A 27,059-nucleotide genomic window follows, 5' to 3' on the forward strand; every position below is an offset into this window, starting at 1 on the left:
TTAGTATATAATACCCCTTGTTTTTTGGTTTATGTTTATGTTTGTATGTATTTGTTATGTATGTAAGCTTCTGATGTGTATATAAATATGTATATGTAAATTGTATAATACAGGTTTAAATATCCACTGGAGTAAGTATACACTAGCTAATATACATATATATATATATATGTAAATACACTCGAACACACACACACACACACTCACTCACACCCACATTCACACCCATGCAAAAAGGACTAAGGAGGCGTACATATATTGCTAGGAATTTTCATACATTTTGATTAATTTGTTTGTTTTTTCCGTTTATGGTAATTTACTTCAAACATTGTTTAGCGATTTTCCATAGTTGTGAAAGATTTCTTGTTTAATCTTCAATATTAAATTCATTTTATTGATTCGCCAACTTGAATTAACTACGATAACTTGGCACAACAACAAAACTGATGAGTCTAAATAATAGTTCTACAATATTTATTGCATTTAATATTGCAACAATATACATATTTTAAGCCATCAGCGCACTCATTTCAATATAAATCTTTGAATGCGTTTGCAGCACTCGATTTATTATTGTTGTTTAGGGTTTGAAGTTAATTACATATTTAAGTTTGCGGTTTCAACTTGTGGTTTACATGTGTGAATGGTGTCAATTGCATTTTAATATGCATAAGTAATTAAAACATTGCATACAACTGAATATTCATTGCTTACAGAGTTTACAGAATTGAATATTTTAATCTAGCTCAGATAGTATTAAGGATCTACAAATTAATCAGTGACAAATTGCCGAGACTCGAACAATCTTTTGGGATCTACTGCTGATTATTACAAAATTATCTAATTGGATTATTCGTTTTAATAGATATTAGATATTAGGTGTAAAGTGTTAGTTGTACTTGTTGAATTTATTTTGATTTGTGTGAGTTTTTGATTTGATATCGAATACACTGCTATGTCGGACAGTGTATCTCGGTGGGTGTATCAGCGTTGTAGTTGGATAGCGTAAAGTTAGAGTAGTTCCAATTGTTGTTGTTCCTTTCAATAATGTGCAAAAAAATGAGTTGACAATTTACAAATCACAATAACCAGAAAATTATATTTAAATTGCCATACAGATTACATTTGATTTAAGTGCCGCATAGATTTCATAGTTTGATATTAGGCATCGTTTTACATAAAGTGCATTTTGGGTGGCAAATTATATTGTGTTTTAGTTTTGCAAACATATCGCTTAGGCTTAAATTGAATTCAATTAAAATTAGCATTTTTGCATTTTTGTTTTCATTTTAGTGGTGTAAGCTCGTAGAGTTTGTCATTGGTCTCGTATAAAAGTTGTATTAGCATTGTGTCCTCTTGTTAGTACTTTTTTGTGGGTTTGATTAAAGCTATAATATATAGTACACAGATACATCCATTAACGGCGATTTGGATTTAATTATTCATTTTATTTTTGTTCGTGGGGCGGTATTTATTTATAACAAATTGCATAGGACTTAAAGCTTTTGTAAAATACACATATATTAATACACATTTAAAGCGTTTCCATTTTGTTTGTAAATTAGTTTTGCTACAAAGAGAGTTGGGAAAGTCAAGGAACCATAACAAATGATCCTGAGTTATTTAACTTGAATATAGTAATTAGATATTTCCGCATAAATTTGGTGTTTCCTTCAAAAAGTGTAAAGAAATGTTGTTTCATTAAATTTTTGGGAACATTTCCCTGATATTGTCTAACTATATAAATATATGTATATGTATATATATATATATATATTTAAGTATGTATATGAATATAATTGTTTTTTGAGTTGGGTACACATTTTTTCAGATCATTTGGAAAGCAGAAAAATGAAGCTAAGAACCAAAGGATTTCTTAGCAAATGATTTTTGTTTCTTTGAGTTGAGTATTTTAATTTTTTATAAAATTATATGAAGTATCCGCTTTATCAGATATCATTATTCGCATTTTTAGTTATTTTCTGTTTTCTGTTTTCTTTTTATATTCATCTCAAAAAGTCATTAAAATAAATGCGTTTCTTTTGCTTGTTGGTATTCTTAGTGCTAAGTACCAAAGTGTATCTGTACCCAAGTAGTATTTAATCTGATGTCGTAAATAGTATTGCGGTAGTTTGTAGTTGTCAGTAGTTTACTTCTATGGTGGGGTATTGCGTGTAGTTGTTAGTTTGTATGTTAGTTAGTTAGTTAGTTAGTTAGTTGTTCTGCCAACTATTATGGCTAAAATTACCTAAAGATTTGTGTCTAACTATTCAAAAAGTTAACATCGCCCATTCTCCAGAACATCGGAAGAAGTCTTTCAAAAAATGTTAAACATTTACGGAATGACAGAGAAGACGCATGTGAATTTCGAACACACAAACACACGCACAACACTCCCATCCTGCGTTGGGCTTGTGTATGCAGTCCTGTCTATGTGTGTCCCTCTCAAATGACACTCATGCGACGCCTGCCATTTCCGGAGGCCTCGGCTCAGTTAGAGTTGGCCAGCGTTTCGTGACACACCTCCATATAGTCTGGGTCGTGCATAATGCCCTTTATCATGTCCTTGAGCATTGTGTAACGTGGAAATATCGGATACATCTTTGAGCTGCCGTACTCTTCCTGTTCGGATACACAAACATATACATACATACAACAGAGACAATGAGGACAACTTTTTCCATGAGTGGAGGTCAGTTCACTTTGCTCACCTTTAGCACGCGTATCAAATGCCGCAAGCCCAGATATTTTTTCAGCAAACGATACAAGTCATTAATCAGCTGTGTGTTCTCCAGCTCTATTTGCGCCGTTGTCATGTCTGTTGGGGCAAAGAGAGAGACAGAGATAGAGAGAGACAGAGAGAGAGAGATGCTGTTAATCACTGTTCCCAGCCGAGTCGAGCCAGCCGGCTAGCTGCTGTTATCAACTTACGTTCCAACCGCTCCATGCGCTCCCTGCGCTCCGCAGCCTCCTCGGCAAGTCGAGCCGAGGTTTTCACACCCTCGCCAGACTTTTGAGTCTTTTCCATAATTGAACAGGCTCGCATTACGTACGAGGGTACGGTTTCCTGCTTCTCCTGCCTTGGTATATCCACTAACGTCCAGTACTGGGTCTCCAGCCGTATCACTTCCTATTAATAATACATGTAATTTGCACCATCAATATTTATCTTTGCTCCAAAAAGCAATGCACACAGAAAAATAAATGGACCGAATGGGAAATTTGAATTGTCAATTTTTAATATAAAAACATTTAAACAAAAACCAGTCATATTATGACCTTTTTAATTAATTTATTTTTTTGTCTGACTTGAAGTCAGCAAGTTTTATTATTAATTTGAATCTATGGAAATAATTTTATTGTTAAACATTTTTTAAAATTAAATTATCGCCTTTTAATTGGAATATTTTTTGTGCAACTTAAGATTCAGAAATAATAAGAAATTTCATAGTTTAGAATTTGGTGTATTTAATTCTTTTGGCATGATATTTATGACACATTTCCTGTATTGTTAAAAGCTTATTTACGAATTAGTGAATGTGGCTTCTGCTTCCTTTTTTAAATTGAACAGACAAATTTTTATTCTCTTACTCATACTCAGAGCCACAGTGTCGACATATTATTTATTGTTTGAAGCCAAACCCGCTGGAATACGAACCTTTATCATTAGCTTGAGCATGGGATAGCGCTGAAAGATGTTGCGATGGCTCTTCGAGTCGCCGTACTTGTTCATGAGGTTGATCAGTGCCTTCTTCACTGTGTCGTATGATTCCTCGAGGCGCAGGCGTAGCGAGCGCAGGCGTTCGTTGGTTTCGATGACCTCATCGCGTGTCATGCCACTTGGGGCACCCTCGTCTTTAACATCTTGAACGATGCGGCGCACGCTTTGCGTGAATTTGCCAACAAAATTTGTGGTTGCTATTGAGTAGAGTAACCGAAACAAAGAACAATGTCTCATTAGAATAACATATCTCAACTTTGCATCAAAATAATAAAAATAGAATGTGAGGAAATTGCACGAAACACTGTCATTCAATTGGAAAAATGTCAGTAGACACATGCATTAACCATTCATTTTATTCTGCGATTCAAGCGGAAATTATTCGTCTATAATTGAGTCGAACGATTATGCCATGATGAATCGCATTAAAAATAATCATAATTTGCAACTCTTTAAAAATCTTCGTCTTGCGAATTTGAACCCGCGACCCCTCGCACACTGGCCAACCCTCTACGCACAGCGCCAATGCCGTCACAAAATGTTGCGCAGCTAGGGCGCATTTTCCTACATTTCTAAGGTATTTTTATATATTATTATAAAATATAAGCAACATAAATACTAGAATTGAATTCTAGTTATTCCTATAAAATTATATTTCTTTTTGATTTTAATAAAGTTTTCACATAAAAAGATTTTTTAGTTTTTATCTTCTGTTTAATGAAAATATTATCAATATTAAGGTAACTAAATGTTGAAGAGTTTAAAGCTTTAGCAAAACATATTATTATTTTATTGTAATTCGAATGCGAATATTCACGATACAAGCAAATGCATACAATTGATTTTTATTGACGAATGAAAAAGAGTCGAGGCCTTTGGAGAGCAGTAGTTAGCATACATTATCACCTGCATCGTTAATGGCAATCTATTCAAATGCATATAAAACGTGACATATTTTATAGCCTTGATTGGACGTCTTCCAAAAAGCTCGTATAAATGTTTACTTGAGTGTAAATATGGCAAGCGAGGCATTTCAAATGGGATGGGCCAGACATAACTATACAGTGCATCCATAAAGTACTCTTCAGCATATATTTATTCAAGTGCAGTACGAATACATACTTTACATACTGTAGATATCGCATTGCAAGTATTAGTCATCCTGCATCACAAAATACAAGACCTTTGGACTATCTCGCAACTGTGACGTTGTCGGCAAAGCATATCAGCGAACTTTGGACTTTGAACTTTTTTGAGCACAACCAAGTTATTCACATGGGGAATTCTAAATAATGTAAATAAATACTAAATGCAGCTGCGAGCAAAAATCCTATTTGCAAGAATGCCTCCACAAAGAGCATAACTCTCAAGGAGAGCAAATAACTGGCTGTGCTCTCTTCGCGGGCTCACAATCGAATAAGTGCCGGGCACGAATAATTATAAGTTCTTACACGCGGCAGATCTTTTCAGTTTCAAATACAATATCCGACAGACAACACAGCCGACGGTCGAGCGAAACCCGAATCGAGTGTGACAACGAAGCACAAAAAGCAGCATAAATAGACTATAAAAAAAAAACAAATAATACGAATGCGAATACGAATTTAAATACGAATCTTCAAGCATATAACGAACACGCGTAATATAATAAACGGCAAGTCAAACAATCAACGATCGAATGTTTTATTGATTTAAATTGCCACAGAAATCATTTATAATTCATATATATGTTATAAGACAGACGGCAGCAGACCGCCGTTCACCAATACACTCTTCAAGCACTTAAAACAAAGGGAGAGAATTATTTCGAGAGAACCAAACAGTGAGACTGAGAAAAAAACTCCAGCACTTCTGCAGTTAAAGCAACAATAACCAAGTACGAGGTAAGCAATATGAACTGTAAAGAAACTGTGATTTATGTGTGTAAAATTTAATTGCTAAGAGATCTCCTTGACCATTGTTCTTAATTACATTCATTTTTATTTAATTTTTTTTAATGTTTTGTTCACCTTTTGATAACAGTTCACCTTCATTGTTTGTTGTTATGTTTGAAATATGCAAGTATATATATAAGTTGCGAGTTATCAATGTTTGTATGTTTGTATTGCTTGCGCACGATTTCTGCTGATTTGAATTTTAAGAATTGTTTATGCAACTTGTTTTTTCGCTTCTCTATATATACACATGATATGATCTCATTTTTTTTGTTGCGATTATACGCTGGCAATCGGTGTTTTAATTGTATCGTTCAGTTTGTAACGTAAGTAGTAGTCTAATTATATGCCAACAAGTGTCTGGAACAATCTGTTCGTTTTTCAAATGTATAATGCATTTTAGTTGCCATCTATATATCCATCGGTTTCGATTTATAAGGGTATTTAATCTTCTGTGTAGTAGAGCTTAGATGTGGCTTAAGTTTATTGTTCCTTATTGATTTGTGAATCATGTTATTTTTGGAAATGTGATCTGCCAAAAACTGTTATTTCCATTTGGGAACAAACTCATCACAAATTAAATCCTATTAATTCTATTCGCTGCGGCTTAGATGCTGACGTCAAGAGAGTATATCTATATAAATATAAGTTCCACATTTTTTCACGTATCTTACGTCAACGACCCAGTGGGCATTATTAAAAAGCTACCCATTTTTTTGCTTATCATGCAATTAATATTTAAACAGTTTTTGAACAGTCAATGTTGAAGTGTGCCTATTAAATGTGTACTATAAAAGTTGAATTTCTACATGGAAGTATCAATGCAATAAAAAAAAATAATCACTTAAATTAATATTATTGATAAAAACAAAAAAAAAAACCGGTGGAAACTGGTGTCGCTTGTTAAACTTGTTTCCCTACGCCCCATGTGCGAATCTAGACCAGTCCGAGACCAGGCAGAGCAACTGCTAAAGTACATCAGTTAGTCGGGTACAGTTCCCGATCGTACGTGCAAATATGCATCATCTGCGCAAAGATTAATGTTCAGGGTCTCTATGGAGATATGTGCTTTATGATGTCTGTGCCGACTCAACCGTTGCGATCAGTGTCCCACGTAGTTTGTTTTAGTATCATGGGTCCGACAATTTCCCGTTGAGGCACTCAGAGAAAAGAAAGGGAAAGTGGTGCACCAGCTGTGTAAAACCTAATATTAAGAACATATTTAGTGTTCCATGCTAAGCATGATTGCTTTTAGTTTAAAACAGTTGCTTCCTAAAAGCATATTCAAATATTACTTAAATCAAGAAATTGGTTACTTGCAGCTACATATTTATTTATAATTGATTGATTAATATTCATTTCAAATTTTGATTAAGATTTTAATCTACTACCTCAAGTCTAAAAGTAAAGATTTGATCTTAAAAGAATTACTTATGCTTAATTTGGAATAGATATTCGAACCTCGAAGACAGACAGCTAGATATTTGATTGCGGATGACTTGCACACGATTTTTCTCTGAGTGTTGGCAACTGTTATCTCTCTATCTGTCTCTCTCTCGCTCTTCCCCCTTTCGCGGCTCTCACGACCTTGTTGGCGCTCCCACGACTGCCAAGTGCTGGCTGCACCCAAAACAGTTCGACTCCACTCCCATCAGTGGGTTGGCTGATATGAGAAATCAACCTGCAAATGTTTGACTGAGCGGCATTTGTTACTCTAAATGCCGTGCTCCCCAACAATGCTCGCACTGAGCGAGTGAGCGACTAATGAGCAGAGCGGCTTTTGTTTACCTTTAGCTTTGCCGTTGCCGTTGCTGCTGCTGCTGCTGCTGCTGCTGTTGGCACTCCTCCCGCTGCCTTCGACGACACCCAGTGTAAACCGGTTGTTGCTAATTTGGCCAAAGCGTACAAGCAAGCAAAACAAGCAAAAAAAAAAACCAAAAGCAACAAAAAATAAGTATACAAAACATACAAAAAGTGAGCATTGTGCATAAAGTTTTGGTTGTATTGTGTATGCGTACATATATGTATCTATATTTTGATGTATGTGTGTTGCCTCCACACAAAAGTAAGTTGGACCTCAAACGAAACGTGTCTCCAGTTCTTTTTCGACTTAAACACTTCGCTCCAGTCTCATTTCGTGTTTGACTGCAGAAGCACTCGTGTTGTGCGTCGAATATTCAAACTTATACTACAAGAAATACTCGTGTTTGTGAGTTGTGTCGAATGTTCATACATTGTAGCTCTAAGATACTTGTATCCATTAAACCTGGCAGCAATTAGTTCTGCTGTTTGCACACAATTAAGACTCTGTACGTGGATGTGAATTTCAAAATATCGACAAGTTTTTGGGGGAAATGGTTTTTGAGGTTGAACTTTGTGTGGCCTTTGTGCCAGCATGTTTTTTATTGGTCCAAAAACATCTTTATTAGTTTTAGTTCGTTGTGATACCTACATATGTATATCGAATATTGACAATGGTATATGTATTTGAGTTTTTTTTTTTTTAGTGATTTATTTTATTTTATGCTTGTTCAAGTTCAACCTATTTGCATTTTGTACTTTTTGCTCACCCGCACATCATTTATTGGATAAATATATCTGCCGAAGCAACGAATTTGTTTATATTTTCTGTGTTTACATTTTGCGTTTTTTGTTTATTCGTTTTCACTTTCAGCTTTGGCATTCAGTGTTCAATCATTTTTTTTTTCTTATTTTATTTTTTTCATTTTGTTAATACCCTGGAGCCGCTTTAAATGGGTTAAAGGGGCTTTGGATGTACAAACTTTTCATCCGTTCGTCTGAATAAAAGTTGTTCGGTTTCCATTCCACTTTCTTGCTAATTATTAAACTTATTTTCGTTGAATGTTTTAATGTTTGGGTTTGAGTATCTCTGCCTAAGATTTACTGCGAATCTTCTGGTCGAGTTACCTTTCTGTGTTCATTTCGCTGAGATTCTTTGGGTTTTCACATTCTTTATGCTATGACGCATTTTTAGCCTTATCTTGGCTTTTGGGTTTTCACAATTCTTATTCATCATTGAACTATGACAAACAAATAACGTGTATGGGCAAACATTTTAAAAGGCGCGAATGCTAATCGATAAACATTCAAATACAATGAATCAATATTATCATAATTAAATAGTATTACTAAAAGTTTTACACCCCAGAAGCTGATTTACGAGCAAACTGTTAGTTTCCCATTGAAAACCGCAGACACGTGCGACACATCAACAATACTACCATAAACGGTCAACCACAAAAATGTACTGTCGACACTTAAAAATAGTAATCGTTATTATATATATATATATATATATAGTTCTACAGCAAGTCCAAAAGCACACACCTCCATAAATTACGATTTTTCATTACGATTCTGAATAATTATTCATCATCATTCGACCCTCGGGAATTGTGAGTAAAGATTTTAAAAGGTGCCGGCAAGAAGACGGAAAATTCAATGACGTTCTCAAAGTTGTGTCTAATACTAATAATAAGGAAAGCGTCAGTCAATAACAATGTTTATTACGATTAGCATACTGGTATTAAAATCGTTAAATACCACATAATACATTTATATATTGGCCGTTGTATGATCATCATAATCACTTACGAGCTAATTAACGAGTTTTGCAAGTCATTTCTATAATGAAATTAACATAAAGATTAAGTATATTGCCAGCTCTAATGCAGAGAAACAATGAACGTTTAAGTATATATATATATATATATGTATGTTGATATGTATGTATGACCTGATGTCATTTTCAATTGATTGCACATTCCATCAAATACACCTAAATAAATGCATTTAATTAAAATACCAAATTACTGGTTATCTATTGTTGCTGTCTGTGATGCGAATCAATTTCGAATCGATATTTGAAATAGGTGTGAACAAGGCTCATTCCTGCAATAAGTGCGAATCCAAAACCATTTGCAATTAAGTTTTGTGCACACATGTGTGTGTCATAAATTGGGTGCAATTAAGCTGGCCATCTGAGCACCAATAATAACAATAATTGTGCGAATAATACTAAAATCACAGTGCGTGTCGTGGCATGTCGGACATGAGAGGCGAACCCAAAACGACACCCCCTAATGAGCATTAAAGTTAAATTACGAGTGATAATCACAAGCCTTTATTTAACTAAAATGGCATATTGTACATCCGCTGTCAATTTGCGAATAAGTACAATTTTTGTTTTCGACTGGATACTTATAGCATCTTTCAACCTAATTGAGATCTCGTAGATTTTGGTCACGGCCAATGCACAAAGAAACGGAAATTACTTGGGTTAAAAATATTTCGATGAACAGCATGAGCTCATTGGACATGAGGTAATTCTTCAGCGTACTGAAGTAATCTGTCAAAGATCACAAGTTGATACAAGATTTAGAAAGTAGCGAGAATCCACGGCTGTGATGAGTGCCTAAATGACAGCTGTCTGTTAAAAATCACAAGCAAGATCTATCTTTGGCACGCAGACATTTATATACCGTAGCTGAGTGGACTCCAGCAGCGCTCAGATTGCATTTGCTTAAGCTCACATCGAACAAAAGTACTATATAATAAACCTTTATATTTTTAAAAACAATTTCCAACAGAAGTTTACACCACTTTTCATACAAGTTTCTACTGCTTTCCTAAGATACATTTTCCGCCATTATGCATGACTCATATGGTTAAAAACAGTCAAAATATTTTAATTTTCAAGAAAAGCGGTAAATGCATAAGTTAAAACAAACAATTTTTAAGAGACTCTAAAGTCAAAAAATCCAAAAACCGATCCAAATATCAAGTAAGAACGTTCCTTATTGCTCGGATTGTCAAATTATTGTGCAAATAAACAATGAAAATGCGAATGTCAAGTTTAAAAATCAAAACATGAGATTCTGAGTTTTGTATGTGTGCACAATATCAAAGACAATCAATTTAGAAAAGTTAAGTCTTAGAGAGATGAAAGCTGTAAGAGAGTTTATCGGGGCAAAAAAATTGATTTTCATTCAAGAACTTATGCTCTTATGCCGACTATATATATAGAATTAATATAGAATTTAGTTGAATGATGTTGATAAATTTTGTTTGTAATATTCAATAAATTAGAGCACTTGTAGCTAAAGAGTTTAGTTGGGATCGCTTAGCGGTCATCTCTGGACCGATTGCTCATATGACCAATCTTGCGAACGGCGAAAAATATATATTCTCTGCCGCAAGAATACAGATTAGCCAAAGTAAATATATTGGGCTTTGATGCTGATGAAAAATATGTTAGATATATAAATTCTGATATATTCCTGAATATTTATATTTTTATTTGTATGTTTTTCATGTGAATTTTAAGATTTTTGAATATAAAAGTTTTCTTATTTCGGATTTCTCAATATATATATATTGTTCACATTTTCGCTATTTATCTTCTTAATCATCCAACTAAGCGTATGCGTAATGCTTCGTTTTTTTTTATGGTTTTTTGCTTAGCTCTATCTCGTGTTAGTATGCGGAGAACATGGCCCACACCCCTCCGTTGTTTCGCATCAATCAACAAACTAAATGAGCGTACAAATGTAACGACGCCTCACAAATCCAATTCGCACGTGCTTCTGCCCCTTTGATATCACTGTGTGTGTGTGTGATGTGTGTGTGTATGTGTGTGTGTCTTGGCCTCCCATTATGCTGGGGAAAACTAACTGTTTGCTCAGCGCGTTTTAATTAGTAGAGAGAGAGAGAGTGGCAGAGACCTTTGTTTCACTAATTGACCGCATTAGGTGACATTCACAGTTGTCAGCAGTTAGCAGTCAGTAGTCAGCTGCCACGCCCACTTACACACTAGGAAAAAAAAAGCAAATGAGGCGTGCCAATGATTGCCTGGTCACATTTTGGGTTTATCGCGTGTTTGATTTATTGAATTCGTGCGACATGCCCCTGCATTGAGATTGAGGTAAATTGACTGACGACAAAATGCAAACTGCAGTCGTGACACACGAAATGATTTATGATTTATGATGATTTATTTCCAGACCGGCTTTGACTCGTGGGTGGCAGCCAAATGTCGCACGCTGTAAATGCCGGCCATTTATAGATATCCGTAGAAATTGATAGTTTTACACACAGATTAGTCATATTGAATATAGCTTGACTGAGAACTAGTTGGCGGGTCTCAGCCCATTCGGTAAACTAGATCGTGCAATTGTCTTTACATCAAAAACATATTCCAAGGAAAAAATGTAATAAAAAGGCTGGGTACAATTTACGTTGAATCATCAGCGTGTTTGTCAACTTGTTGGCCCCTAAAAACCAGCTGTTTTACATAACAATCAAGTTACCTTGACAGTGGATATTGGCAGTAACTAACTGCCAACCTCAACACTGCTGAAGCCTACACAAATGTGGGCTGGCAACCTGTAAACCAGTGAAGTCACCTTTTTTGTTAACCAAACTGGCCACAATAAATGTATCCTACGGATCGACCAGTATGAGATGAATACTTTCACTGTTTCTGTCGAAGAGCAGAGACTATAAATAAGCTGCTGGCTGTCAGGCATAGGGTATGTGGTCAATATTATCCAATGGGACGTATATGTCACATGTTTGTTTTTAAATTCAATTGGCACATAATTTCTTTAGCACTCAATGCAATTTCCTGTGCAGACGCCACATTGAGTTCCACATATATGGCTGATATTTACTTTTTCCTTGGATTTATTGTGCACTGCTGGCCAATGCCTTCGCGCCACTTGAAATTTAATGTGTAGACTTTTTTTGTATATGGCACTCAAGGGATCTGCTGTCGTATACACATATATTATAATATATTTATATACGTACATAGTGAGTGCGCAGTGTAAGTGCTTTTCCATATTTGCCTCGGCTCGGTATTTTCATTAAAACTTTAAGTCACATTTGCTGCCGTCATTTGATGCTTCTACTTTGCATTATTTAGGCAACTGCTTCCACAGTGGGGCAAACCTCAATACAGACGTTTGAGCACGCATATTTGTATATTTGGTTGTGCGTGTGTGTGTGTGTATGTGTTATGTATGTATGTGAGCAGGAGCTGCCAGAAGTCAGTCCTGGAGGTTTGGCAGACCCAAAAAGCAGCACAAGCAAACAAAACCGCAACAAGGCGAAAAAAACAGCAAAACTTTCGCTGGAGTCAGCTCAAGCTACACTTGCAAAAAAATATGTAATCGAATCTAGAAAATCGCACCAGGATCCGAGGAATAACTCTGATTTTTTATGAAACGATTTTTGAATCCTACAAAATGAATTTCTTAAAAGTATAATTCTAATCAATTATTTAAAATAAAAAAAAAAAACGAAAAATAAATATAATCATTATAAAATGAAATATACAAATGGAAATTCTTGAAAGTAAAACCCGAATCAATTTTTATAAATTTATACGACTGAGAAATAATTGCTTTCTCAAAAAATAAATAGATAACTGAAATTTAATGAAATTTTCGAAAATAGAATAAGAAATTATACATAAACCATATATATATTTTCCTGATATAAACTTCAATACCCGAAGAACAGCAAATATTAGGAAAATATATATCCAAAATAATTTCTTCATTATTAAATTTATAAAATTTACTGAAATTATCAAATTGAATATAACAATTTTGAAAAATATACCATTTTATTTATGATAAGACATATTTATTACCAAGCTTAGCATTCGTTTTAGAACTTTACTTTCTAAAATGGGCTCTGCTGCCATTTGAGATTTTTTTTTTTAAAAACTATAACACATTTTTGCAAAGTGTAGTTGCAATCTTGTGTGAGCGAGCTGTTCTTTGAATTTGGATAAACCTGAACTTGCCCTGCGTAGTTGACGCCAAATGTGAACCTCTGACACACACAAGAGGACACAGACACACTCACTGAGAAAAAAGCCGACAGGCTGGCAATTGGATACACAGCTTGACAGAAAGCAATAGCTGAACTGTGTGTGGCATCAACCAAACAACAACATCGATTGATAGATAGACAATAATTACAATTGCAACAACAATTTTGGTTCATTGTGCGGTAATAACACACAGGCGTCGCACAGTGACAACAGCAATCAATGCTCAACAATGCAAACTAAACACTCAGATACAGATACACACACACACACACACATGGAGAGACACAAAGCCACTCACAAACAGCAGTCGAGAACGCAATCAGGCAGCGAGACAAATTGACAGACAATTTAGCTGTCAATTGTATGTCGCTCGTTTGGCGGTCGCTGGTTGCTGGTTGCTGGTTGCTCTTCGCTCAATGGCTGTTCACAGACTCCACAGCAGCCGATTGGCATTAATTTAGTACGTCCAGCGTCCAGCGTCCAGCGTCCCGTGTCCTGCGACCTGCGTCCTGTGTATGCATGCAAAGCAGCACACAAAATGAAAATGACCATTTGATGACCGTTAAGCTGCTTAAATCATGGGGCCAAAACTCAGCTTTCACTGGCGAGTGAATAGGCAGCAATTCTTTGTCTTTGCTTGAGGCGCCTGCCAACATTGCCATTAAGTCAATTGGGCGTGTCTTATTTATGTATAGTGGCATATACACACACACCAACACACACACACACACACACAATATCTTTGACTTTCACTTGGCCTGCGTGCTAATCAGACAGATTGCCCAGACTAATCTGAATTGTTGGCTATGCAAACTAATAAATATTTTGTGGCGCCACTTCAAACTGGCCGCAAGGACTGAGCCTTCCCAACCAAATTCCCAGTGCTTAAACTCTCAATGTTTTTCATTTTATTTTTCTTTTTGGCACACAATTTTGAGAATTTGCATGCTGTGCTGCCGCCGCCGAGTGCATATAATTTGGTTGCCCGACTCTTTCGGCTTTTGGCCTTTTTGGCCCAACTTTAGCAATTAGAACTGCAGATCCTGGGTAAGTGGTATTTGTGGCAACCAGCCCAGCGCCAGTCCTGTCACAACGAGCATGCTTGCTAACCGAGCAACTTTGACAGCCACTTGTAGCAGCTGCCACAGTCTCCCCTTGCCACCCATTTGCATTTACTCATAGTTGTTGCTCTCCATGCTTCAATGTTGTGCCGCCCCCCTCCGCCTGCCTCATCAACATTGTAATTTCGTGTGCGGTCTGTGAAAATCACATGTCGGTGCCTTAAACTGTGTTACTCCCAGTTGTATACAGTTTATCCCATGTTGGACAGCGTCGAGATAACAAGAGTTATGCCAGTCAGGAGTAATATAATCGCTATTTAAACATTGCTTAAGTATTGTTTGACTCATTCATAAACTGAAAATGTGGAGAAAAATCTAGAATGAATTCAATTTGAAATTTAAAAGACTTCAGTTCGATAAACATTGTATGAGTCATGTTTTCCCTCAGATTGATTTGCAAAGTTGCAGCAGGTTCTTTAATATAATACTCACTAGCCTCATATATTTTTAATGATCAGACTCAAACTGTACAATGGTTCTGTACAGTGCATTGCTCCAGCAAAGAATGAGAATTTGCTTTTGTATTGTTTTTCACTTCTGCCCCATTTTACGAACGTAATGCAAAGTATATATATAAATATATATATATATGTGTGTGTGTGGCACACATAAAAAAAGAAACAAAAAAACATTTTTAACAATAATAAGAAAAGTTGGCAGTTTTTGGCCCGTGGGCCAAGCTCCCAGTCAGATCAACAACAAAGAACAGAATATAAGCGAAAAGGCAGCGTGCATAATTTAAACCCAAGGAACCATGAAAACCAAAGAAAAAAGGCATTCATTTTTCAATATTTGCTTATGCGGACCACATTGCAAATAGCACATATCCCAGCAAAGAGGAGTGTATTGGACTGCCACTGTGTCAGCGCATTAAATAAACGCAAAAGCAAAAGATGAAAAGCAGAAACAAAACCTATGCCAAAAAAAGAAAGAAAAAAGAAAACTGACAGTAGCTGATGGCGTTTCTTGGAAAAATGGGTGCCATCGATCGTGCTACGTATACGCATCATTGAACGAACCAAATCTCATTAGGCAGCACAATGGCATCGCATAATTACAATGCAACAGCGAACAAAACTGTGATGTGTGCATTGATTGGGCTGCAGAAAAAGTCTTAATTATGCCGAAACAGAAGGTGGCAGCATAAACACTGCACTGAGAGCCGCTGAGCTATTAAAAGGGAATTTAAATGGCATTTGCATTGCTGCTGCAACAGCTATTATGTGAGTTTCTGGGTATATGACAGGACGACACTTTGACACATGAATAGAACCAAACAAATGCGGCAAGGATAACGTTGCTGTTGCTGCTGCTGTTGCTGTTGCTGTGGCGCTTGCTTTTTCTTTTGCCGTAGTCGGGCATTGTAAGCTACTTAATGTGGGCAAAGGTATTTAAATTCACGTCACGTGCTTTTGGCACAAACTGTTTGCTGTATTTTTTGTGAGAAATGAGCTTATGCATCAGCATTTTAAATTAAATGTTTTTTAGTTAAGTCTGCTTTAGTTTTCATTATGCACGTCATCAAAAGTGATTGCCTTGCCAAAAAAGAAAATATAAATATTTTTACCTCGCTGCATATTTTTTATTTACACACGGATTTGTTTACTTTTAATCACTTTTGGCAATGTGTTTTGTTTATTTGACATTGATGAGCTTTCCTAGACAAATTCCATGTTTTCAATTAACTCTGATTGACATCTCAGCCTGTTTGCGTAGCTGAAAAATATTAAAATCGTTGCCAAACCGAATGCCGAATACCGAATACCGTGTCACCTTTAGGCCGCCCGATTTACAAGCACTGTCCTGACCACGACAATGTCCTGGCTCATAGAGCCAGTCAACTATTCATTCAGATAAGCTCTGCCACAGAGTTCAGAGTCCGCTTCGTGTAAGTCACTGTGCAAACAGTGTGATTATCGTCATCGCCATCGCCATCGCCATCGCCATCGCCATCACTCTGCCAGGTGGTAGCAAAGAAGTAGTTGGCCAGGCACGAGGACACGCTTGACTGGCTCGGCCCTTGGCGTCATTTTGTGGCAAGTGACCAGTTTACCACCTAAATGGTTACATTACGCTCATTTGGCCAAATTGCACTTGTCCTGCTACACAGTTCCATGCAACAAGCCAAGCACGGACGTGTGGCCCTGCACTCTCACAAAATTTTATGAATTTAGAAATTTAATTTGTATTTTTTTGTTATCAAAAAGTGACAAAAACATACTTTCTTATATTTAACTTACGATTCACCTTTAATTAAAATTTCAGATTAGATTAAATATTCTTGCAAGACAACATGTATTTGTATACATTTTCGAAAGCATTTCACAATTAAAAATGAGATCATGATCAATATTTAGGGAATTACTCATAGCGATTTCGTGTTGCTGCGCAAAATTTTTTAGCTTTTAAGTGTAATTTCAAAAAGATAGAAAATATTTTTTTTAGTGTAACCATATTGTCTGCAATGCAGCTGTATGTGTGCGTTCGTCTGGTAGTTTGTTAAAAGTTTCTTGGTCGCTTATGAAATACAATTTGCCTGTAGGTCAGTCGACAGGTGGGTTCATTGGTCAGCGGATCGCAAGGCAAGTGGCTGATCGGATGGCTAAACACTTAACCACTCAATTGAGTGTTGCCCCCACTTCAGTCCATAAATAATTACTTAAGTGGTGAATGGCCCACATTTTAGTAGCCTGATTATGCTTCACGTATGACTTATGTTCTATTAATATCATATTTATGGGGTGCTCCAGTCTGACAAGTCCTTGTACGACATTTATTGTATTTATTTGTGTTACGTACTTAAACTGATGAGTTCAGCTAAATTAAGTGCGTGTCTACTAATTCTCGAAAATCGGTATTAAAAAATTCACTCAATTTAAATTAAAGCCTCTCAACAAATAAATATGTATATTTATATCTCGATAAAATATTCATCAAACTAAATATCAACAAATAAAAAATGCAATAAATTAAAATGCAATAAGGTTTTACAGGACAAAATTAAATATCTTTGCACTTTCAAGCCAAAATTTAATTCTAAATATTATTGTGCATTACAATTCAATAATAATATTAAAATTATAAAAATAATACACAAATTGTTCCACTTTTTTTAAAAAAAAAATATATCTGAAATAAATAAATTGCTGAAAATAAATCCTGCTCAGTTCGTAAAGCGAATTATTGATTTTATTTATTTTCTCACAGTCAGCAAAAATGAGAACCGCAGTTGCCCCCTTTTGTGGCACACTTCATTGGGTTTAATGTTTTGCATATCGAAAAGTGTTTCCATTATTAACTTATGTGATACAAAATTGCCGTTAGACATGCTAAATTGTAAATGGACAACCAATAAAAAAATGAAAACATATATTTTGCCAACTTTGCGAAAATTAGAATATATTTTTATATCCTGAAAAATGGATAAATGGGATATAATAACTTTTTCTATAAATTACCTTATTTAATTCTGTTAACCAGCTTCTTTTCTATCGATTGCTTAAGATTACTCTAATAGAATTATCTTATATGTATATATATTAAAAAGCAGATAAAAACCAGGGCAGAACATATGGAACTTTTAAATGGTTTTCTCAAGTGGGAAGAAGTATTTTCATTTTTCTGCTGAAAATATGACTTGCGGCTTTTAGCGATTCTCAGATCTCATATGACGTAGATCATGTTATCACTTTAATTAACTCTTTGGCAAAAGATAAGGGTAAAGCGTTTCCCCTTGGTATACTCATTGTATTACTAATGCAGTAAACAAAGCTATCAATATTTGTGCAGGTGATAAAAAACATTATTGTGTATGTATATATGAGTCAACTTTACGTGTTGTCAGCCAGCTTGTGAAAGTACTCGAATCTTCACTGAGAATCGATCATTTTTGACAGTGAAAAAGAGTGACACTTATACCTTACTCACCTTAATGATCACAATATATTGAAATTAACAGGAAAAATATTGTGTCCTAGATCTGTTATGGGGCTTAAGCAAATTATTCACCAATTAAAATTAATATTATATAGAATTGCATACATAAGTACAAATAGAGCAGATCGTCGGAAATTCGTAATTCTAAATAAATACAAATGTTCAATTGTTCCAGGGTATATATAGTATATATATACATATATATATGACGTGCTTATGACGAACATATTCAGCTGCCCGTTTTTCTTTAAATTGAAGCGTTTTCGCCTACCATGAGCTCAGTATCGATTCGATCTCCGAAGCGCATCGACATAATAACACATCAACATCATATATAAGAAATAATAATTGAAAAATTTAAATTCGAAATTTTAAAGAAGTCATACAATTTCAAAGTGAGTTAGTGAAAACTTGAAGTTAGACAAACATTGTTGTAAGTTTTTGAGGTTTTGACTATTGTGTTTGGGCTTCTTCTTCGTCTTCGGGACTACCAAGCAAAGTTTGCGTGAAAAAGTCTAAACGAGTCTGGCCACTTTGGTTATATGGTAAAGTGCCGTAATAATTTCAAGCTACTATGCTAGAAACACCAAACAGATGTCAAAGAAAAGTAAACGAAAAGTTTACCGCAAGGCAAAACATGCAGCTAAACAAAGCTAAGAAAAATTGCACTAAAAGTTGATGTCTAATTTAAAGCAAACTCGAGGCGTTGCCAAACTCCGAAAAGTAAAACCACAACAAAATTTACAGCCACAAAAGTTTGCTACTACGAATGGGTCGGGCGCAACTAATTAAGATTGAGTTCGTACAATAAAACTTGGCACTGTGCTCCTTCAACTAACCAATGATGAATCTGTGCTCTCTGTCAATTGTAGTAACCACTCCAAGCCACACCACAGCAAACACCCCAAAAGACCAAAGGATATGAAACAAAAGAGGCAAAAAATAGCCGGTTCTGCACTTCCGGTCCTGACTCTGACTCTGCTGCTCTTTGTGGCCCAAGCAGCCAGTCGACCCTCCACAGAAAATGAAGGAGACATTGCATCTCTGCCACCGGATGCGGACAATGTTGAGGTAAGTAGCCGGGCACAGTTCTTGATACAGTTACAATTTTAACATCTCTGCATCGCTGCAGTTCCATCATGTAAGAGTTGTGGACGGTGTTATGCACGAGGATCACCCGGTGGTCATGTACAAGGAGGACTTTGTCAACGAAGATTATGGTAAGGTTATTTGCATTACACATCGATTTATTGAATATTGATTTCGTATTCACTTGTACACAGATCCCAGTAAGAACGAGACCAAAACTTTCCATCCAAAACTGTTCAGAGGCGACCAGCGTATTCGGCATCATCGTTTGAAATCCGCTGCGAAGCAATTGAGGATTGAGGAGCCAACGGAGAAGATTGTCTTTGATGTGCTCCCGGAGACACCATTAGTAATGGACGATGATGACTCTGCCGCCGACAACTTTGAGGTTGCCCAAGTTGTGCAGCCTTCGAAGGAGGATTTGCCTCAAAAGTATCCCAAAAAATATCACAGTCGCCATCGTCGTCACGCCGACAATCCCTACTATCGTCACTATTTGGGCCAACAACGCGCACTGCTAAACAATGCACCCGTTGAGCCAAGGCCACACTATCAGCGGTAAGTACACTTAAACAAACCAAATCCAGTTCTTAATTAGAAATGAGTTTCGTGTTGAATTTCTTTGCAAAAAAATGTAAAACGATTCAGTGAATAATTTATAAATGGATTTAGATTATCTGGATTGATTTAGAATAAATAATTGTTATTACAGTTATACGGTTCGTGGAAACCGTCCAAAGTATAATGGAAAACTGAGCTATTGGCAAGCCCGAAAACCAAATACCCCAACAGGTATCTCTTTCGGAACGCGTGGCGATTTTGACGACAATGACCTGTTTCACAATTCGAATCCGAATGATGCCGACTTCTCAAAATTCAAGCAGCCTCGGCCAGATAGGAGACAACCGATAAGTGATGGTGGCTTTGGAAGTGGATTTGGTGGTGCCTCTGGTGGTGCCTCTGGTGGTGCCTCTGGTGGTGCCTTTGGTGGTGCCTCTGGTGGTGCCTCTGGTGGTGGCTCTGGTGGTGGCTCTGGTGGTGCCTCTGGTGGTGGCTGGCAGTCACCCCCTCCCAGCTGGCAGTCACCCACTCAAGAAAGTTCAGATCGACAAGGACGTAAGTATCAAGGCATTCGCAACAGCTACATAGCAAGTTATCAGTTCATATGGATATATCATATCATCAAAAATTGTATATAACATTATTCTGGCTTTTATTTTTTTCTATTTTGCTGTGGTTTGATGCTTTTGTGGCTTTCTCTATCTCATGCATCTATCTTTTTAACATTCATTCAATCGTTCTTGTTACGTCACAGCACGCACAACCAACCGGCCAGCAAATGCCTGGCCAGGCCAGGGCCCCACCCGCCGACAAAGACCAACGCGACCCATGGTGACCAACGCACCACCGTCGACCACACCCCGACCGCCCCATCCAACCGCAGCCAAGGTGTCCACCTGCGTTTGGGCAATTGTGAACTGTTGCTCGCAGAACAGCAATAAGATACGATACAATTGCTTTGAGTCATTCGGTTGCCACGGCGCCTTCTGGGACGTCAATCCTTGTGCGGACAATATACGCGATAAGGCGATCGCCTCTCTAACCAGTTAACAGCTTTCACGGGACTGAATCCTGCCTTAGATTTAGTAGCATTTCGTTGGGTGGTTTTTCAAAAGTATTTATATCTATCTATATATATAGATATAAAAGCAACACAGGAAAATAATCTTTATTTATTTAGAATACATGGTTCAAGCATCTGAATAAACAGTATTCTTGATCAACACTAAAAACATTACGGCTTTTGCTCAAATGAAAAATAAATAAATATATAAATATATGTATATATATACATAATGTGATATGTATGAGCATTCACTAGTCTGGTAATTTGTTATCTCATTTTCTACTGCTGCCAATAAACATGTTCAACTCTGAACTTAATTGCTTTTTACTAACTGGTCGCCGTTTAAAAGCAATAAGCAATGGACAAGTGCACATGCTCCGCTCAATTATAGTCCTGTTTATAGCAACATAAGCACTTATCTTTAATTAACCACATAAACATTTCTCTTCAATTCACTATCTGCCACTACATCATTGAATACTTTGCCACTCCACTGACAGGTCACAAGCTGCAACAATTAAAATCGACCCTCTGTCTTCTTGTTAAATGTTTAAATACTCACGCGAAATTCGCAGTACGCAAAATTCCACACACTGAGAGAGAAAGAGATAGAGGAGCTTCAATTGTGTGGATCTTAATTAAAGTAAATACGCAACAATGTTATCAATTTATAGCTTACAATTGTTATTAAGAATAAGTGCATGGTCGGTCGACCAAGCCACATTTGTTCAGTGGAGTGTAAATAAGTGAAGTTTCAATTAATTGAATAAATAGACATAGCACTCACACACTCAGTACTAACACACACTCACATATATTCTTACACGCATGCGCTCATAGGAATGTTAACATTTTGGTCCCTCTTAATTGCAGTGCATTTTGACTTTACACCCGCGGAGCCGCAACGACAGTCACCCGGTCGGAACAATCCGTTGCGGCCGGTGCCACGGCAAGGTGAGTCACTTGCACTCTGCCACTGACGTAGTGAGAGTAACTCAATCGTTTATGACTATTTATAGATACCGTGATGTATCCCACGGATCCCGTCCATGATTCAGGCAGTGCCTGCCATCGTGCCTCGAATTTGTGCTGCGACCTCGCTGATCTGAGTGCTTTGTATGACTGTTTCAGTCGTCAGTACTGCGATTTGAACATCTCGGAAATAATCTCATCTTGCTCCTAGTAATCTCATGCTTGCCACTTGACCACCTCAGCGTGACGTAAACCTATTTGGTCTCCCCTTTTCTTAACCATACTTATAATTAAGCCGTGTTGTACTTGGATAGTGCACACTCAAAGTATCTGCTGCAAAAACCGATTTATTTTATTTGATTTGGCCTAATACTATTTTATTAAACACCGCAATTGTATAGAAAAACCGGAGTCTAGTCTGCTTTGCCGTTTGCTCCACAATGCTCGATATATACTATCTTTACCCATTTATACTTATAAGCTACACAGAGAGAAAAAATCTTCATAATATATTTAGAATACAATAACTTTCGTCCCGCAATTTGTTGTGGTTTTAAGTACAATTTCAGTAGTCCGAATCATCAAGTATTTTAGTAATTACGTATTTGTGAATAGCAAAAGACGCCTGAAATAAGTACGATTTCATCTTTGAATAAGCATTTTAGAATTATTAAAGATTAAACCAATAATGGTAGTTGGGTTTAGGATTTATTTATTTGTATATTTCAAATAATACGACATTATTAAGTATTTTAAAACTATTTGTAAACGATTTTTTCAAGTCGAATTGCGAAAACCCAATTTCAACATCATTTTAGTTGGTAACTTTTCTCTCTGTGTGCTTCTTACTAATATACTGCATACAGGTGCATGCTTTGCATGTTTGTTTATAGCACATATACCATCTTAGCTTAGCATTTATATGAATACTTGTGTTGTGGGATCATTGAGACAATATAATATGATAATAAATAAAGTTCAGTCCACCGGCAAAAACTGCAAGTAACTTGATGTATTTTCTATTATCTACTTATCAGTAAATGATGATAAACATTGTGCGTTTGGTTTCAGTGTGTGTCTGTTTGTCAATCTTTTTCGTATTTATCTCGCTGACATCTAGCATTCTCTTGGATGGCAAGGAGTTTTGTAAGCCGCACATAAGTCCTTAGACAGTCGGCGACAGTTTGCCAACAAATCTCAGTTGATTTAATTTGCCAGAACAATGTCACTTGCAATGCTATTTACCAAGCTACGCACAAGTCCGTAAGGCGATTACTTTGTGGTTACTGTAATGCCACGCCTACATCGCCCACCATTCTGCCAGGCTTAATTGATTTGTGTTTGTGTCCTTTCAACAAAATGCTGTTACTTAACTGACAACACAAAACGAGTCTTTTGAACGTTTACAAAACCGGAATGCGGAACCTTTTTATGTTTTGTGAAAACATTTTTTTCACATCCATTTCATAATTTATAGATTTAAATACATATTGAAAAGAATACGTTTTTAATACCACACACATCCTACGTGGTAACGTCAATGCTCAAAATAATAAAAATAAAAAATATAACAGATTTAAGTCTGTCATGCGAGTTTTTAAGATTAAAAGCTTATTCATTATTTATGTCTAAAGAAAAAATCGGAAGTTTTTTGAAATAAAAATAAAACATTTTACTTTATGTCGTGTCAACTGCGTTATTTCCTATCCAAATGGAAATTTGATGAAAAGGAAAATCATCTGGCAAATATTATTAGTTATATGTTGTATTGGTCAAAGCTCAGTACGAAAAGTACCCAGTAACCAGTCGATTTAGATTATGAGTAGTATGATTATTAAAATATATAAACCATTCTAAAATCGATACTTTCACTGTTGTTCACCCAAACCAATTAACAGGCCCATTTTCAATTTTTACATACAACCAAAATAAATGCTTTGTGGTCGAAGTTTTTAAATGATATTTTTAGTGTTAGTATTACTTACCACTGCCGCTGTCATAGGAACGTGAAGTGGAGCCACTCGTATTTGAACGTTTAATCTCACGTCTACCCATGCTGTCTCTCTCTCTATCTCTGTCTCTATCTCTGTCTCTGTCTGAAGTTTGATGATGTGCCTGTTCCTGTTCCTGTTCCTTTTGCTGTTGCTGTGGGTAGCGGTGTGAGGTTGAGGTTGTGTTATGTGTGTTGCTGGCCACGTGGCACGTGGCAAGAAGTGCACAAGCTGTCGAAGCGGCCGCTTTCGCAACCGCAGAACTGTAACTTGAATTTGCTGCTGCTGTGGCTGTGGGACTATTGCAGTTACCGCCACTGCACGGAGTGCAATTAAGCGACGGTGTGGAGGCGGTGGCGGTGGCGTTGGTGGTGGCGTTGCCGGTATACCGACTGGCCAACAGCGAGCTAACACTGCGAGTGGTGGGCGGGAACTCAAAATAGTTGACCTGCAGCTGATTGCCAAGCAAATTAATAGCAGGCTTGGTTGCCAAGCTGCTGTTGCCTATGTGGCTTGAGTTGCTGCTACGCCTGTGCTGATGCTGTTGATGCTGTTGATGCGGATGCGGATGCGGATGCGAATGCTGTTGATGATGTTTCTGAAGCTGGCTGCTGGTGCTGCTACTGCTGCCGGCTGTCGATTGGATTTGATGCGGCGTGGGCGGCGGCGGGGGACAAGCGTTGTTGATGCTGCTGTTGCTGGAGAAGGACGATTTGCGCAGTGATGATGGTCTTAACCCTTTGACAGGGTACAATGGGTACTATCGCCCGGCAACGCGTACCCAATCGCGGTGGTCTCGATCACTGTTGTACCAAATGCCTGCAAAATAATGAACAAAACAAACATCAGTTATTGGTCATCGTCGTCGTCGTCGTTATAATCGCACCATCGATAAGTAAGTTAACAATAATGTCAGATTAAAGGCAAAGTGCACTTAAAGCGGACTTAGCGCATGACCAGCATACACATACGCCCCCCGACCACGCCCAGCATCGTAAAAGGCAGGCCATTAACCAAGCCAAAGCAAACCATTGGGGACATCGTCCGAGCATTAAGGACAGTCAGTGCCAATTTTACCAAATATTTGGCACATGAAATCATTTTGCGGTAATAAAATTTCACGTCCCACGGGGCGGATCATTGATTTGCTGTAAAGCTCCGCACAACCACAAACTGACCACTAACCATGCCCACACACACACACACACACACACACACACAGACACATATGCTCTGATGCGCTTACAATTTGCGCTTAATGGAGGCTTAAATGTATTGAAAGAGATTTGATAGTTAAATATGGTCAGCAAAGTTGTTCATAAACATCAAGTAAGTATTAGTAAAAAAGTTTCATATTAAATTTTAATGAAGCTTTAATTAAACATTTGCTGCTCACATTGAGAAAGATAAATATGAACTGAAGTTGAAATAAGACCGAGCATTTTCTTTGTTTGTTTCTTTTGAATTCGGATTTCGAAGTTAACAAAAAGCATTTCTTGCTCGCAGTGCAATTTCACTTCGAAAGCAATTTTCTTAATTCTTCGACCTTTTGCTGAGTGCAGTCCATAATTTAATCAAAAGACAGCATTCCGGTGAACGAGTTGTACAAAGTGAAAGGACAGTGAAGTACTTTCTAGATATTTAATACTATTTGTCTCGGCAACAAAGCGCTGAGCAGACCAGTCGAATTCATTCGAATTCCACTTGAGCAGTCTTCAAATTGCAGCAGCTTACTTCAGATGACATCTTATCTTTTATGTGGCAAGGACGAGAGCTCATGGGAAATGCTTTCACAGATGGAAAAAATCAAGCAAACACAATTCAGGGGGAATGCGACGCAATGGGAAATCAGGAAAGCAAATACACATCAATAATAATAACAGTTTATTAGAGTTGTCTCCTTCAACGTTATTTACTCAACTGCTGTTCAACCAGTTGCATTGCATTTCATTACCTGATTGGACAGGGCAGGACAGGACAGGACAGGACTGGACAGGACACGAGAAATATCACTCGATTAACTGACAGAATCAAATCAACATTGGCCTGCAGCCAATTGCAATTGCAAAAGGGTATTTATTGAGTAATGTAGTCAACAAAGTGTTCCTGATATTTAATTATGTTGTGCATCCGTTTGCGGCATACCACTAAAAAGCAAATGAGATTCAAAGCAAATGGCTGAATATAAAGAGAGACCACATGCTTGATATTGCTCTCAAGGTGAGCAGCTGGCAACCAATTCAATTTAAATGTCATGTAATGCCTCTTAACATAGCAAATGCTTGCCGGCAACATGTCCCCTAGTTGATAGACCAGCCGATGCCGATGCCGATGCCGATGCCACACAGAGTCCCACAAATAATGTGGCACGAACGTGCTGCTGCCATTTTCATTTGTGTTGATGCGAAGCAACAAGCTGATTTGCTCATTTGCCCAGTCGAATGTTTTCTACCATTTTCTACACATGCACGCAGCTACACTCAGACAAAAACTTTGAATTTATTGCTGGTTTTTTGTTCTTCAAAGTTTTTAATGTACAAATATAGAAATGATTTTCATAAAAAGCAGAAATCAAAGTTAGTTTTCCAGTTTACAATGTGAATTATGCAACGATTTATTTATTGTATTAACTTAAAAATTATGTAAATTTGTTGAAGTAGAAATAAATGGCTTATTTTTTACCATAAGATTTATAAAGTAAAATTCTTATTTTTTTTTTTTGTTTAGTGTAGTACAGCAGCCCTGTAAGCTGTTAGTCACAGAACAGGAGGAGAATATCAAGGTTGAATGGTCTAATTCTAATG

General features: G+C 36.9%; 2 protein-coding genes across 7 annotated transcripts; one reads left to right on the top strand and one right to left on the bottom strand.

Moving 5' to 3' along the window:
- Nucleotides 1–1,928: 1,928 nt before the first annotated feature.
- On the bottom strand, nucleotides 1,929–25,287 carry LOC6567838 (probable basic-leucine zipper transcription factor R). Its single transcript, XM_043215222.1, has 6 exons — nucleotides 25,227–25,287; nucleotides 24,250–24,993; nucleotides 3,659–3,918; nucleotides 2,932–3,130; nucleotides 2,712–2,818; nucleotides 1,929–2,622 (listed from the first exon to the last, which is right to left on the bottom strand). The coding sequence occupies exons 1-6, from the start codon at nucleotides 25,285–25,287 to the stop codon at nucleotides 2,491–2,493; spliced, it is 1,503 nt and encodes a 500-aa protein (XP_043071157.1). The 3' UTR covers nucleotides 1,929–2,490.
- On the top strand, nucleotides 5,241–23,259 carry LOC6567839. 6 transcript variants are annotated; one of them, XM_032739768.1, is made up of 7 exons: nucleotides 19,331–19,374; nucleotides 19,449–19,647; nucleotides 19,709–19,796; nucleotides 19,860–20,223; nucleotides 20,378–20,781; nucleotides 22,166–22,246; nucleotides 22,312–23,259. In XM_032739768.1, exons 1-7 carry the CDS (start codon nucleotides 19,346–19,348, stop codon nucleotides 22,473–22,475), a joined length of 1,329 nt encoding a protein of 442 aa, XP_032595659.1. In that variant the 5' UTR covers nucleotides 19,331–19,345; the 3' UTR covers nucleotides 22,476–23,259. The 6 variants fall into 6 exon arrangements, with proteins under 6 accessions (XP_043070776.1, XP_032595658.1, XP_032595667.1 ...); XM_043214841.1 differs by lacking the exons at nucleotides 19,331–19,374; nucleotides 22,166–22,246; nucleotides 22,312–23,259 and adding exons at nucleotides 5,241–5,604; nucleotides 20,981–21,604; XM_032739767.2 differs by lacking the exons at nucleotides 19,331–19,374; nucleotides 22,166–22,246; nucleotides 22,312–23,259 and adding exons at nucleotides 7,697–7,720; nucleotides 20,981–21,604.
- Nucleotides 25,288–27,059: the final 1,772 nt, after the last annotated feature.

Source organism: Drosophila grimshawi, unplaced genomic scaffold (genome assembly GCF_018153295.1).
Source record: "Drosophila grimshawi isolate 15287-2541.00 unplaced genomic scaffold, ASM1815329v1 contig_311, whole genome shotgun sequence".
Taxonomy (NCBI): domain Eukaryota; kingdom Metazoa; phylum Arthropoda; class Insecta; order Diptera; family Drosophilidae; genus Drosophila; species Drosophila grimshawi.